The sequence below is a fragment of the Egretta garzetta genome, unplaced genomic scaffold (genome assembly GCF_000687185.1).
Source record: "Egretta garzetta isolate BGI_Z169 unplaced genomic scaffold, ASM68718v1 scaffold175, whole genome shotgun sequence".
NCBI lineage: Eukaryota > Metazoa > Chordata > Aves > Pelecaniformes > Ardeidae > Egretta > Egretta garzetta.
In genome coordinates this window covers 2,633,509-2,645,784 of record NW_009259860.1, presented here as the reverse complement: position 1 = coordinate 2,645,784, position 12,276 = coordinate 2,633,509, and the positions used below count along the sequence as shown (strand labels likewise).

At 40.8% G+C, this 12,276-nt stretch overlaps 1 protein-coding gene across 2 annotated transcripts in view; it reads right to left on the bottom strand.

Moving 5' to 3' along the window:
• The window catches only part of FREM1 (FRAS1 related extracellular matrix 1), a 64,788-nt gene that overhangs the window by 27,344 nt on the left and 25,168 nt on the right, over window positions 1-12,276 (bottom strand). For both annotated transcript variants that reach the window (XM_035895575.1, XM_035895576.1), the window contains exons 16-22: window positions 10,331-10,528; window positions 8,886-9,071; window positions 7,759-7,955; window positions 6,715-6,943; window positions 4,984-5,128; window positions 1,607-1,748; window positions 7-202 (exon numbers count right to left, since the gene is read on the bottom strand). In XM_035895575.1, the coding sequence (XP_035751468.1) occupies window positions 7-202; window positions 1,607-1,748; window positions 4,984-5,128; window positions 6,715-6,943; window positions 7,759-7,955; window positions 8,886-9,071; window positions 10,331-10,528 (1,293 nt within the window). The remainder of the gene's footprint in view (window positions 1-6; window positions 203-1,606; window positions 1,749-4,983; window positions 5,129-6,714; window positions 6,944-7,758; window positions 7,956-8,885; window positions 9,072-10,330; window positions 10,529-12,276) is intronic.

Here is a 12,276-nt window from a genome sequence, read left to right as displayed (position 1 = left end):
CTTTACCCTTTTCTGTGCCCTTGATATTTATGCAGAAGTCCACAGCTGGGGATCTGTTGTACCCATCCCACAGATAAAATGTGAAGCTGTCTTGGTTCTTGGACCCTATAGCTCCTGTATGTACATATCTCACAAGGTTCATATCCAGTTCTTCCTGAGTGCACTTCATTCCAGTTTGGAGAGTCATCCAGTCTTGGCCTACCTAGAAAGAATAAACATCCTTCGTTAAGCAGATAGTCTCCCATGCATCCTCCCCAGTTAATTGCTTTTCTTTGCAGTTACGCAGACTGTTAGTGGCAGCTACCTGGCTTCCTTTCTAAGCTATAGACTCTTGCCTCATAGTATGTTTTGAATGGCAGTAAATAGCCGGAGTTGTTCCCAAGCAGCTCTAAGGCTGGAGAAGATACAGTGACCACAAATAAAATGGAGTAAATAGAGGTTAGCCACTTTTACTCCAGGAAATACATTTCTGCATAGTTCTCAATGAGACATCAACAAGATGAAAATGAAATGTTTCCTGAACCAGCTTATGTTTTCTATTTCTTAATTTCACAAAGGTGTTCTTGGTTCTATCTGAAGCCATGACTAAAGGGATATCAGAAATGAACCTACGGGGAATTTCAGGGAAGCACAGAAATTTAGAGCCCCATAGGGCCTCTGGTGGAAAAATATTAATTGCCCAGTAAGATCTCCTGCTTTTCCTGAAGATAGCATAGCACCCTATATTGGACTGATCTGTGTATTTGTCATTTACCCTGCAGTAACAGTGTCGCTAGCTTTGGAGCAAAGGTTATCAAGGACAGAGAGCTCAAATACACGCAGGTACCCTATATGTTCAAGCTGTCAGACTCCAGCCAGTAGCTGTCTCTCACCCCAGAGTGTGGGACCCCTTTAATTCACAAGTCTCACATGATCCACAGATTGTGGCAGGAATCCAGCATCAAAATACTTTCCAGGCTCACAGTCTTAGAAACTGATTTTTTTATATATATTATATAAGCATGCAATTAAAAAGAGGCATTTTTTCTATCTTTGTTCCTGTGGCTGATCTTTGGTCAATAGACAGTCATCTTTCCTTCCATTTCTAATCTTATTTTCTGCCTTTCCTCTTGCTATCTTTCCATCTTCTTCCTTTTTTCCCTTCCCTTCTTCCCTTCCCATACTTTTCTTCTAACTCCTGATGTATTACTCACTCTTTCACCCACATCTCCTTCCATTCTTTCTGAACCCCGAAGTAACTGAAGTAATGGCTTGCTTGTCACTTTTTTTTATCAAGGACTTCCTTCCCACCCCGTCCCATCTTTGACACTTGGTTTTCCCCCTCCATGGGCTGATTCTCCCAGCATCTCTCTCCATGGTCATCTCAGATGATCTTCCATGCTTTTCACCTTCCCTCTCCTCCTGTTGGGGATCTGGCCTCCAGTGTCAAAGCCTCTGGGACAGCACAATTCTTTGGCTCAAACCCTCTTTCAACAATCAAACTGGCCACGGCCGTGTGCTTCAAAAGATGACAGACATTCAGGAGAAAAGGAAAATGAACTTCATTCTACCCTAAAAAGAGACAGTTCTTTGCATGCCTGCTTTCTGTTGAAGTACAAAGACTAACCTTGAGCTGAAGCTGACCGTTTTCTGGAAGTCTTTCAAATAAGTAGTAAATTCCATCCCTGGGGGTATCTTTATCTTCCGCGGACAGAACAGCACTAGAAATGATTCGAGTTTCACCCATGTTCACCTCTATATCATCCTTTCTGCAAAAATTAAAAGTCATGTATTGATGCAATAAAAGAAAAGTAACCTTTCCAACACATCATTTCTCTGCCAGGAATATGGATTACCCAGACGCTGACAGAAATGACAACTGCAGAAAGAACGGAAGGAGGGTGCCTATTTGCATACAAAACAGGAAAAAAGCAAACAGGGTAGACCAGCTTCTCCTTACAATGGTGAAAAACAACAAAACAGATACCTACAACAACCTGGGATTTACCCTGTCTGTCTTCTTCCCCTGGGCCCTATTCCACTTACCTTCATACAATTTATAAGAGGAGAATGTAAACAAATAGTCTGTATTACATGTCACTGCTACTATAGACTGTAGCAATACTGGATTTAATGAACTGATTGTTCATTAGGGAAAAGGCTGTCTTTCAAATGACTAGTTTGTCACTGCTCGCATTAATCTTTAACAGACACTACAAAGACCTAACTGGCTTCTTCTCTGTGTTGCAGAATTTTCCTGGGTTCTTGATTCAGAAAAGTAGGTTAAGACAACCTGTTCCTTGGCAGAAGTAGCCATCACTAGCCACAAACAAAATTTGAAGCAGCTCTGGGGAAAAATATCCCACATAGTTTGAAATTTATGCAGGGTCTTGCTCCAGCATGATTGTGTCTCCTGTTTCCATTCTCAGCTAGTAACCATCCTCCAGTTTGCCTCTGCACACCTGGCTTTATCATCTTGCTGCTAGATTCCTTACCTTTGCAATATGTCACCCAAACAGTATTATTAGATTATACAAAAGTTTCAAGCAGGTTGGAGGGGATTCGGCATATTCAATCACCCCAGGGATGGGACCCCCTCAAGCTAATCTGCCCAAGGGCCATGGAACAGGTTGGAAAAGGATAGACTCCTTAGGCATTTGGGCAGCTAAGCTCCAGCTGGATGCAACTAAACATGTGCAAACTATGCTATTTCAAAGGCCAAGTACAGATAGATTTTTTACAAGAATTGCTGAAGAAACATTCTTCATATAACAGCCCTTTCCTCTGCCAAGCTGCAAGTGCCTGCTCCAAAGCAGAGTGACAACTGAGATTTCCAAAAAAGAAATTGTCACAATTATTTAGTGATTTTGGAAAACACATTTATTATTCTCAGAAAGAGTCGAGATTTTTTTCTTTTCCTGAAGTTTCATGTTAAAACTGATATGGATATGAGGCACAGAAATTTCATGTTTGGCACATGAGAAGCAAAGAAAATGGAGGCATATGACAAAGTACATCAACTTGTCTTCATGACAGATCAAGCAACCCTAATGATTTGCTCATGCCAGCAATAAACATGCTGGGACTATGCAAACAGAAAGACCAGGTATCTGACCCAAAGACTGTATGATCCAGGAAGAGAAGATTCAAACAAAAAATAAATGAAGATAAACACTTTTAGCTACACCCTGAATGCTGTCTAATCCCAACTTATTTTTCTGTGTAGCAGTTAGTTGGTTAAGTCATTCTAGCACCCACATGTCTCATCTGGAGAAGAAGCTTTCAAGGGGAATGTGTGAGGGCCTTACATTCCCCAAGGGCACTCCTTGCTACAGGATGCAATCCAAGGGGTGACAGATTGAGTTTTTGGCAATCACTGTGCATAAGAGCCACTGTTTGCCAGCCAAAAACATCCCATCCCAGATTCTTCAGTCTGTTGACCATAGCTGATGGAGATGAGACCTGAAACTCCCTGGGGTGGAAAGGTGCCGCCAGATCAAAAGGTGAGAAAAAGCTTACAGGTATTGTCAGATGTTCACCTGTAAAACACTGTGGTGGCGTAAGGGAACTCCTACCCCACAGCAGAGATGTGGTGGCCTAGTGGCAGCTGAACCACTTCAATGCCAAACTGAACATGTTTCTTTAAAGCACTACTGCTTAACCACTGGCAGCTTACTGCATCTCAGTGGAAGAGGAACAGGCAAGAAGCAGTAACTTCTTATAATGAAATACCTATTTTGCAAGTAGATGAATCACTGTGCTACTGTTCACCACAGGAATGGCAAATGGTGAGATCTAACATCACCGGACGAGACAGAGACAGTTTCTGAATCCATCTGGGTGGGCAAAGCTAAAAAACACTGGACTTCATGCACTCCATCACTTTCTTTCAGAGAGGAAAATGACATATCAATCTTTACCATGTGAGGAACACATAGGCTATTATCAGTAATTACCTGTACCCTTTATTGTAACTAGAAATGGACTTTCTCTCTTGATAGTGTTATGTGGTACTTGATAATCTTTCAACTATAATAATAACATTTGTTAATGCAGGAAACTGTACGGTAAACAGAACATTCAAAATCCTCTGCAACAGGAAATGTAGGTCTGATCTGAAGGTAGGTCAAATATCCTGAGGGATCAGAAATTCCCACTTTAGTGGCAGCCTGCTTTAAAAGGCTGCGAATCATTTCCAAAATGCAGACTTCGGAGCTATATCCCAAAGCCTTCAGGCCCCCAGCTCCCCATCTGCCTGCCTGGGACTGGAAAGCAGACAGGAGGATGGAGGCCCTGATGCTCTGTGGCAGGTTGTCAGCTAAAAAATGGGGATCCCAAGGGACAAGCTTCTTGTTAAAATGTCCGGGAGGTTCGTCTCTCTTGCAGACAGCTGCCTATCTGCAAATGGTCTGCCAGGCAATTTCTGACCACATCTAATTCATTCATGACTCCCAGTTTTGAACTGTAAGGAAAGTTAGTGTGTGCCTTTTCAGAAGTTGAATTATGGCTGAACAACAGAGTTTTATAATAGAAAAGAGAATCATTAAGATGAAAGGCTTTCCTCCATGAGGCAAGGAGGGACCAACTTTATGGACTGTCTCATGCCAAAATGTAGAGCTACTTTCAGGAAGGTGTTACAGACAGGCGGTTGCCCTGGGGAAGGGGAAAGCAAAGCAACTGCAGTCAATACCATGGTGGTCAGTGGCTGTCTGGCAAACACCTTACGAAGGAAGTTGTGAAAGACAAAACAAGCATGTTCCCCCCCCCCTTTTTTTTCCTCTATTCTTCTAATATCGAGCAACATTTAAGCATGCCCTTCTTTCACTAAAAATGTTTTTGTTAAACAAGCTGATAGAGTTCCACATGGAAACCTGTCTATTGACATTAGTCTGTGACTAGTTACGGCATCCTCTCCCCATCGGTCACCGATCTGCTATTTTGATCAGTTTTGGATCATTTTTTCTGAACTTATCACTCTCCCAGAGACAGGAACACGTGGCTTACTTGCTCAGCACCGGTTTCTCATCATTAACTGGAATGACCTTTACTGAAATGGTTCTGAGGACTTTATGTTTTCCATCTGATAGCTGGATTTTGAAGCTGTCAGTGAGGTTTTCCGAATTGTCATGCATGTACATCAGCTTCATTCCTAAGCAGGGGGCAGGGGGAAGAAAAAGAAGAGAGAGGGAGAGGGAGAGGGAGAGAGAGAAAAATTGAAAGAACAAATCTAACTTCTGCAAAATCTCTCACATCATTTCACTCTGCTTCCATCTCCCCTCCCCATATGCCCTGGTCGCAGCAGGCTTGTTTCAGTTACCAGAAGATGGGCTGCTGTTCATTAATCTAACAATATACTATTGACTCAAAGACACCAGCCTGACCCAAGTAAGGAGTGAATCCCATCACGAAAAGGTCTCTGTCAGCCTGAAAAAGGCACACTAGTTCTCCTTTCCTCATTCTGATTCATTTTAACAGGGACCATAGAAAGGGTGAGATTATCAGGCAAGTTTTCTGTGCCTTAAATAATCTTCAGGGAGCTTAAGCAAGCCTTGGGGAGGACAGCTGGACATGTGGCTATGACTGTGAACAATCAGAAGACCTGGGATGGAGGTGGCTCGGTCACCATTGTGGACAGGAAAAGAGAAAAGTCAAACAATTGGAAGAGTCAAGAACAGGATTTTGGAATGCTGAGGAATTTGGAGTGGGGACATGATATTTATGAAGGTTCATATTAGACTGGCAGAGAGAAGAAAAATCTTTCCTCAGGTTTTGAGGGCTGAACTGCAACCTGAGTGGCAGGATTGAATTCATATCCCTCTATATTGATAGATCCCATATTTCACTAAATGGCCACAGTCTGGAAGAATCCACCATATTCTTGGCAGTGTTAAATGCACTTTTTCATTACATATACCTGAAGGACCTTTGCTGGTTCAAAGCATACTAACTGATCAGGCTAAGCTGTAGAGCCCCAGATCATACCTTTACTGTTAGGTATATGAAGGTATGATGAAGGTATATATTGTGGCCAATGTATAAAGGAGGGTTATAGGAAAGACAGAGAGAGACTTTTTACCAAGGCCTGTAGTGACAGGACAAGGGGCAAGGGTTTTAAACTGAAAGAGGGTAGGAGTACATTGGTCATAAAGATAAAATGTTTTACAATAGGGGTGGTGAGACACTGGAACAGGTTGCCCAGAGCGGGTGTGGATGGCCCATCCCTGGAAGTGTTCAAGGTCAGGTTGGACGGGGCTCTGAGCAACCTGGTGTAGTGAAAGATGTCCCTGCCCATGGCAGGGGGGGTGGACTAGATGATCCATAAAGGTCTCTTCCAACCCAAACTGTTCTATGATTCTGTGAATCATTTAGAGCAATATTTAACCCCAATATCAGTTAATGTGTTTTTAAATCAGTGTCTCTGTTCCAGGTGTTGTCAAACATTTTGAAATCTATTTGCTGATGTATTACAATATTCCTTTTATTTTTTCAGGGCAGATGGCCTCTCTAGTCATTTTATTACCCTTTCTGACATGTAGATCTCTCAGGGTGATTTTATTGATAGTTCCTAAAATCAATAGACAACATCAGCATTAAATAGGTTAACTTCTATTCCTAAACATTGTCTTGGAAATACACATAAGGCAAGCAAATAGATAAGTGGTGAAGGTTTCTTACTGTGCCACCTTGCCTCATTAAAGGAATCAAAAAACAACGTCAGAAGAACGCTGCACCTACCGTTCTTCAGTAGCTCCATGGAAAAGTCATGAACAAGCAACCCATGGCTGTGGTGGTCATGGTTAATTAGCTGTTTGTAGTGTAGAATATCATTGCCATGAACTCCATTAATAAGGAACCCATACCAGGGCCTCTGCACAACCCTGAATACCAAACGGTCTTGGGGCACATCCAGATCAACTGCATTGATAACGGAGAGATCCAGCTCTTTCATCTCCCCCTCTTGAACCTGAACATGAAAGAAAAAAAATGTCCAATTCTTGTACATAGAAAGAAATTGTAGAATTTTAGCATGGGTTCCCTAAGTAGGGTGTTTTTCTGTATGAGTGTATCTCTTTGTTTCCTCCACCACTTTCCTAGTAGCTTTTGAACCAGCTACTGATTTCAACCAGTTTAAGAGACACAGAGTAGTAAATGGTTACAGCGATGAAAAGAGAAGGTGAGATAAAGAGTTTGTACCTGCCCCAATTAATAGAAAACCTGTGAGGCAAGTGAACTTCATATTAAGTGCTAGGGAATGCACAGAGGGCAAAGCCTTTAACTACATATATATATATACAAATATGGATGCATATAAATTTGTGCACATACCTGCATTTTTTACTTTACAGTAAGATAAGCTTACACTGCCCTAGCATGGTGGTCACAGAATTATTAATTATATTAAAAGCAGTCTTCAGTGAGGGGAGAGGCTATGCTGGGAAAAAATTAAAAAACTCTACAAAAAAATATAAAAGCTCTTGAGAAACTGGAAGAAGCATAAAGTCCTTCTACTCCCTAGGTGACTTGTTTAAAGATTTGAGCCTTTTTTTTTACTTAACTGCAAATTACCAAACAGAGCTGCACACTGCTCCAGTCCCACTGAAGCTCTGTTTTACAGATTTACATGAGATTTATCTGGGCTGTTTCCTGACCTAGGATGAACTACACAAAGTAAGGGAAAAATGCAAAGGAACAGGTGTCAGAACAATCTTCTTATTTATGTTAAAGAGTGTTTTGTGGTATAAAATAATTCTACAACGGGCATTTTGATTCTTTCCTTACGGTAATATTCCTTGCTATGAATTCTGGGACTTCATCATTGGTTGGGTTGATCAGCACGAAAAATGGAGTCTCTGATGAGCGATGCAGCCCATCAGTGACATAAAGTACAAAGCGATCTGCTGTTGGCTCCATTCGCACGTGCCTGGCTTGCACATAGTTTATGCTCAGGGTTTTCAGGTGCTTCAGCTGAAACGAAGCTAGAGATTTTAAGGAGAAGATGAGTTAGCACAATTTTTTCCTGCCTTTTGGTCTTACATATAGTAAAAAAATATGAAACTATGTCTTTCTTCAAAGAACAAATAACTTGGATTTTGTAACTTCTAGGTCATTTTCTGGCTGAAACAGTTACACTGTACATGTTACCGCACAACACACACCCTTCCCCTAAAACCAAAAATGCATCCTTCTCCTTGTGGGACTGTGCATTTTCATACTTCTCAGTTCAATCTGCAGAATAGAGCCCATATAGAAAGACCCAAATAATAGGTAGGAAAAGATCTGAGGTCTAAGGAACTACGTTGATTGTTATTTGACTGGCAGACTGGAAAATGGGGACCAAAAGGCTCAGCAATTCTGGGTGTCCAGCTGGAGACACTGGTAAAAGCTGGTAGCATTACAAAGCATGCCACAATCTCTTCTGCTGAGGATGGAACTGCCTTACAGTCTTTGAGGGTGGCCAAGAGAAGAGACCCAAGTCAGCCACCATCTCCATCACTTTTGTAACTTTGCCTTGGAAACTAACATGCAACCCAGGCTTTCCAAATTCTCAGCTACACCATTTAATTGACAGAAGTAAAGGTGAAGGGAAGTGCAGGAGCTTTGTTTGGGAGTGTAAAGGGGGAGGCAGAGCGATCAGATTAATGCCTCATATGGCCACTTCTAATAGATTGCAGCTGGAATGCATAAAGGGATTGGCTTGTTTACTTCAAGTGCCAGTTCTTCGCATTTGCAGAGCTGCAGTCTCCCTTTGAACTCCTCCCACACAGTCCCACTGCTCTTCATTTGCCTGCACCTGCCTTCCTCAGTAAGCCCACATTCATGCGCACACCTGCAGCTACTTCACCAGAGCCCTCCGCAAAGACCTCCGTATTTCATCTGCTTGATTACCATACACCATTAAGACTTACCTATACTTATACCAATGTTGCTCTTCTCAAAGCCAGGGGAAGGCAGTATATTTTCAATGTAGCCAAACTGGGGAGGAGAAACCAAGACAATCTCTAAGTCATCTGCAGTGGTGTCAGGGTCAGTGGCAAACAAATGGTTGGTGGTAAGGGCTGCTGAAGAGCCCTCCTCCACCACAAACCTTGCACCTGCACACAAACAATACGATAAGCATTATTCCTTATTTAGCTCATTTTACTGTTGTTTTTGTTAACAAAAATGGAAATAATAACGAAGGAGGAAAAGACAACAAATAGTGAGTTACCAAGGGGTTTGGGTTTAGGTTTATTTTCTCTGCTTACATCATCAACTCTACTTTTGTCATCATGTAAGTAGAGAGGAAGGGGATCATGACATTATTTTAGTGGGAAGTTATTAGGTATGGTTTATGGGCTGCTAAAAATCAGTTGTTACCTCTGTTTGTCAGAGCATTAATTACATGAGAGCTGTTACGAATTGCTCATAATGAACAATTTTTCATGCATCGCTGCTTAATTTCCCTGCTGGGACAATGCTTCATTTCCAGAACATTACTTGGGTGAGAGCCTGCAAATTACAAAACTACTTGTACATATGCTTAAATATTCTCTGAGATACATAACACATACATGATGCTTACAAACAAATGACATTGAAAAAGAATAGCATACAGAAAGCATACGGTTAATATGTGTACTAACAGACCTCATCCAAAGCCCAGGAAGTCAATGGAAATTTCACGCAATGGACTATTATTGGACTAAATGTATGTTATCAACAGTATTTGCATTTTAACTGAGTATTTTTGATCCTGAAGAGTACTAGGGAAAATGTGGCTTCACATCTATTAATTTGATTCCTTACGTGTATAGCCTAGATTTGCCTTTATACTCTAACAGTATTACATATAGGTAATAAAAGATTCTCTCCATATAAGGGCGAGAGTCTAAATTTATGTTGTATACTTCACATGCAAAGGTAGATAGGTATTTATGTTTACAGTTTTGCATTGTATAAGCCTGACAATTGTCTGGACCTAAGTTCAGTTCAGGGACAAGATATTGATTGCTTTTACTCAGACATAGCTTAGATGTGCAGCAATGGGCATGTATAGATGGAGGGGAGCAGATCTGAGCACCCTCATCTCTAAACACATGATTTAAACACGCAGCTGAAGAGCCACAAGCAACTGCTTGTGATACTTGCACCTGTAGCTGAATTTGGTGGTTGGACTGTAACAGCAAAAGAAAAAAATATTGATGGAAATTCCGATCCAAAACTTTTGTGTGCTGATCTCAGCTGGCTCTTTCTGATCCTAAAAAAACAAGCAAGCAAGCAAGCAAACAAACAAACAAAAAACTCTGAGTCTTTAGCCATTACAGTACTGCATAGCCTACATTATGATGCTATAGTGAGAAGAAGCTTTCACCAGTTGCAATTGATGGAGGCTGGTTGTCCACTGGAAGTACAGTGATGTTAAGGTCATATGCTGGAAAAGGATCGTGAAGCGGAACTGGAGGAGGAAGAGGTCCATCATAGCAGCAGCCTTTCACATCTAGGCCAGCCTCACCATCAGAGACAATGAAAGTTAAGATCTCAATTGCAGGAGTCAGGCCAATCTCCCCACCTGGAACAAATGGTGCCGTTCAGATGGAATGTTTTACCAAAACTTCACAAAGAATAATTTTATATCCTGCAAGGACATTCTGCAGTATTCAAAGTCAGAAGAACAGCAGCAAAATTACTAGAATTCTGAATACTGGCTGGTGGGGGTGCTGTTTGGTTAGGGATTTGGTTTGTAATTACTTTTAACCAGCTTACTTCTATTCTAGAATAAATGAGTGTAAAAAACTATATAACTAAGTTAGTATTACTAATAGTTATAATATTATTATTACAGTCTTATAATATTATATTTTAATTGAAAAAAATTGCTAATAGTCCTCACGATTCTGTTCTTTGTGCACTAAGGCATGTGCAAAATGTACATTTGTGCAGTAAGGTTTTTTTCTGCATTCGTTCTCAAAGAATGTAGGAAAAGATCTTTCTTTTATATATACATAGATATACACTCTCCCTATGACAAGTGGTAATATCCATACTCTTCCAGAAGAAAACATTTTTGCGTACCAAGAAATGCATGTATTTCTGTATGCCTCTTACCCCTACAACATGGACTATAACAAGGGATGTGCTTTGTTGTTATATTGTATATTATGCCTATATGTAATCGCATTCAAAATGTGGGCTGATACAGCACAGGACTGGGAACTGCAACCCCTTGCAAGAAGCATCTGTGGCTGAGTGTATTCCAGTTCTCAGCACTTCTGGCAGCCTGCGTCTTGCATTGCTGCAAGGTATTACTAATAAGCTGCCTGGAAAGGAAAGGCAGCAACTCCCACCCTCTCTTGTGATATCTACTGGCAGCACACTTAACATTTAGAAATTTGGGAATGAAAAACATGGGCACTGCGCCCTTGAAGGCCAGCTTCTGCCCTTCGTTGCCTTTGCAAAACACTGCCATTGAGATAATGTTCCTGATACCTTTAGGATGCCAAAGAAAAGTTTGTTATGGATGGCCATAACTGAGTACTTCCTTCTCTTCTCAAGTACCAGCTGTTCGTTTTAGACAGTGCCAAGCCTGAAAATATCACATATATTCTCCATGCAAGCACAAAATTACAGACTAATTACACAGAAAACCAGAGCCTTTGAAAAAAAGACCAAAGCTGTCATCAGAGTTGTAGAAAAGAGAACCCCTTTAATGCTAATGAAGGGATGGAATTATGGAGGGAAGAGGATTAACCAGCCCTTGATTTTTGTGAGTAAGGAAAAAAAAAGTATTTTTGGATTTTAAAGACAAAAGCACAAAATAACATCTTTTTAGCACTGTGGTTCTCTTGAAGAAAACCTGAACATAATTTATCTTGTGGTACAGAAAGACTATAAACTGTCCAAAAGTGGATATCCATCTAGATTGGAGAGGCAAACAAGAAGTACCTCAGGTTGTTAGCAGTTTTCTATTAAAACTCAGCATCCTCACTTACAGCACTACATTATTTTATCTAAACAAGCCTTTGGAAAAAGGTTGAAGTTTTTTTTAATGTCATGAAACAAATGAAAAGACTCTATTTTGTACCTAATCTAATAGTAATTTTGCAAAAAAAAAAAAGCCCAAGATATTTTACCAGCAACAGTGAAAACCTCCAGGATTATGATGCTTTCATGTACTTGTTCTAATAAAATTTTCAGTTCAAACAGGGATTTGGAGAACACATCAAAACATTTGGTAGTTGTGTAGCATCAGCTTTCTTTTGAAGCCAGCTTACTTTTTTCCCTAGTCACAACACATGTGGTTTCTCAGCAGTTCCTGCT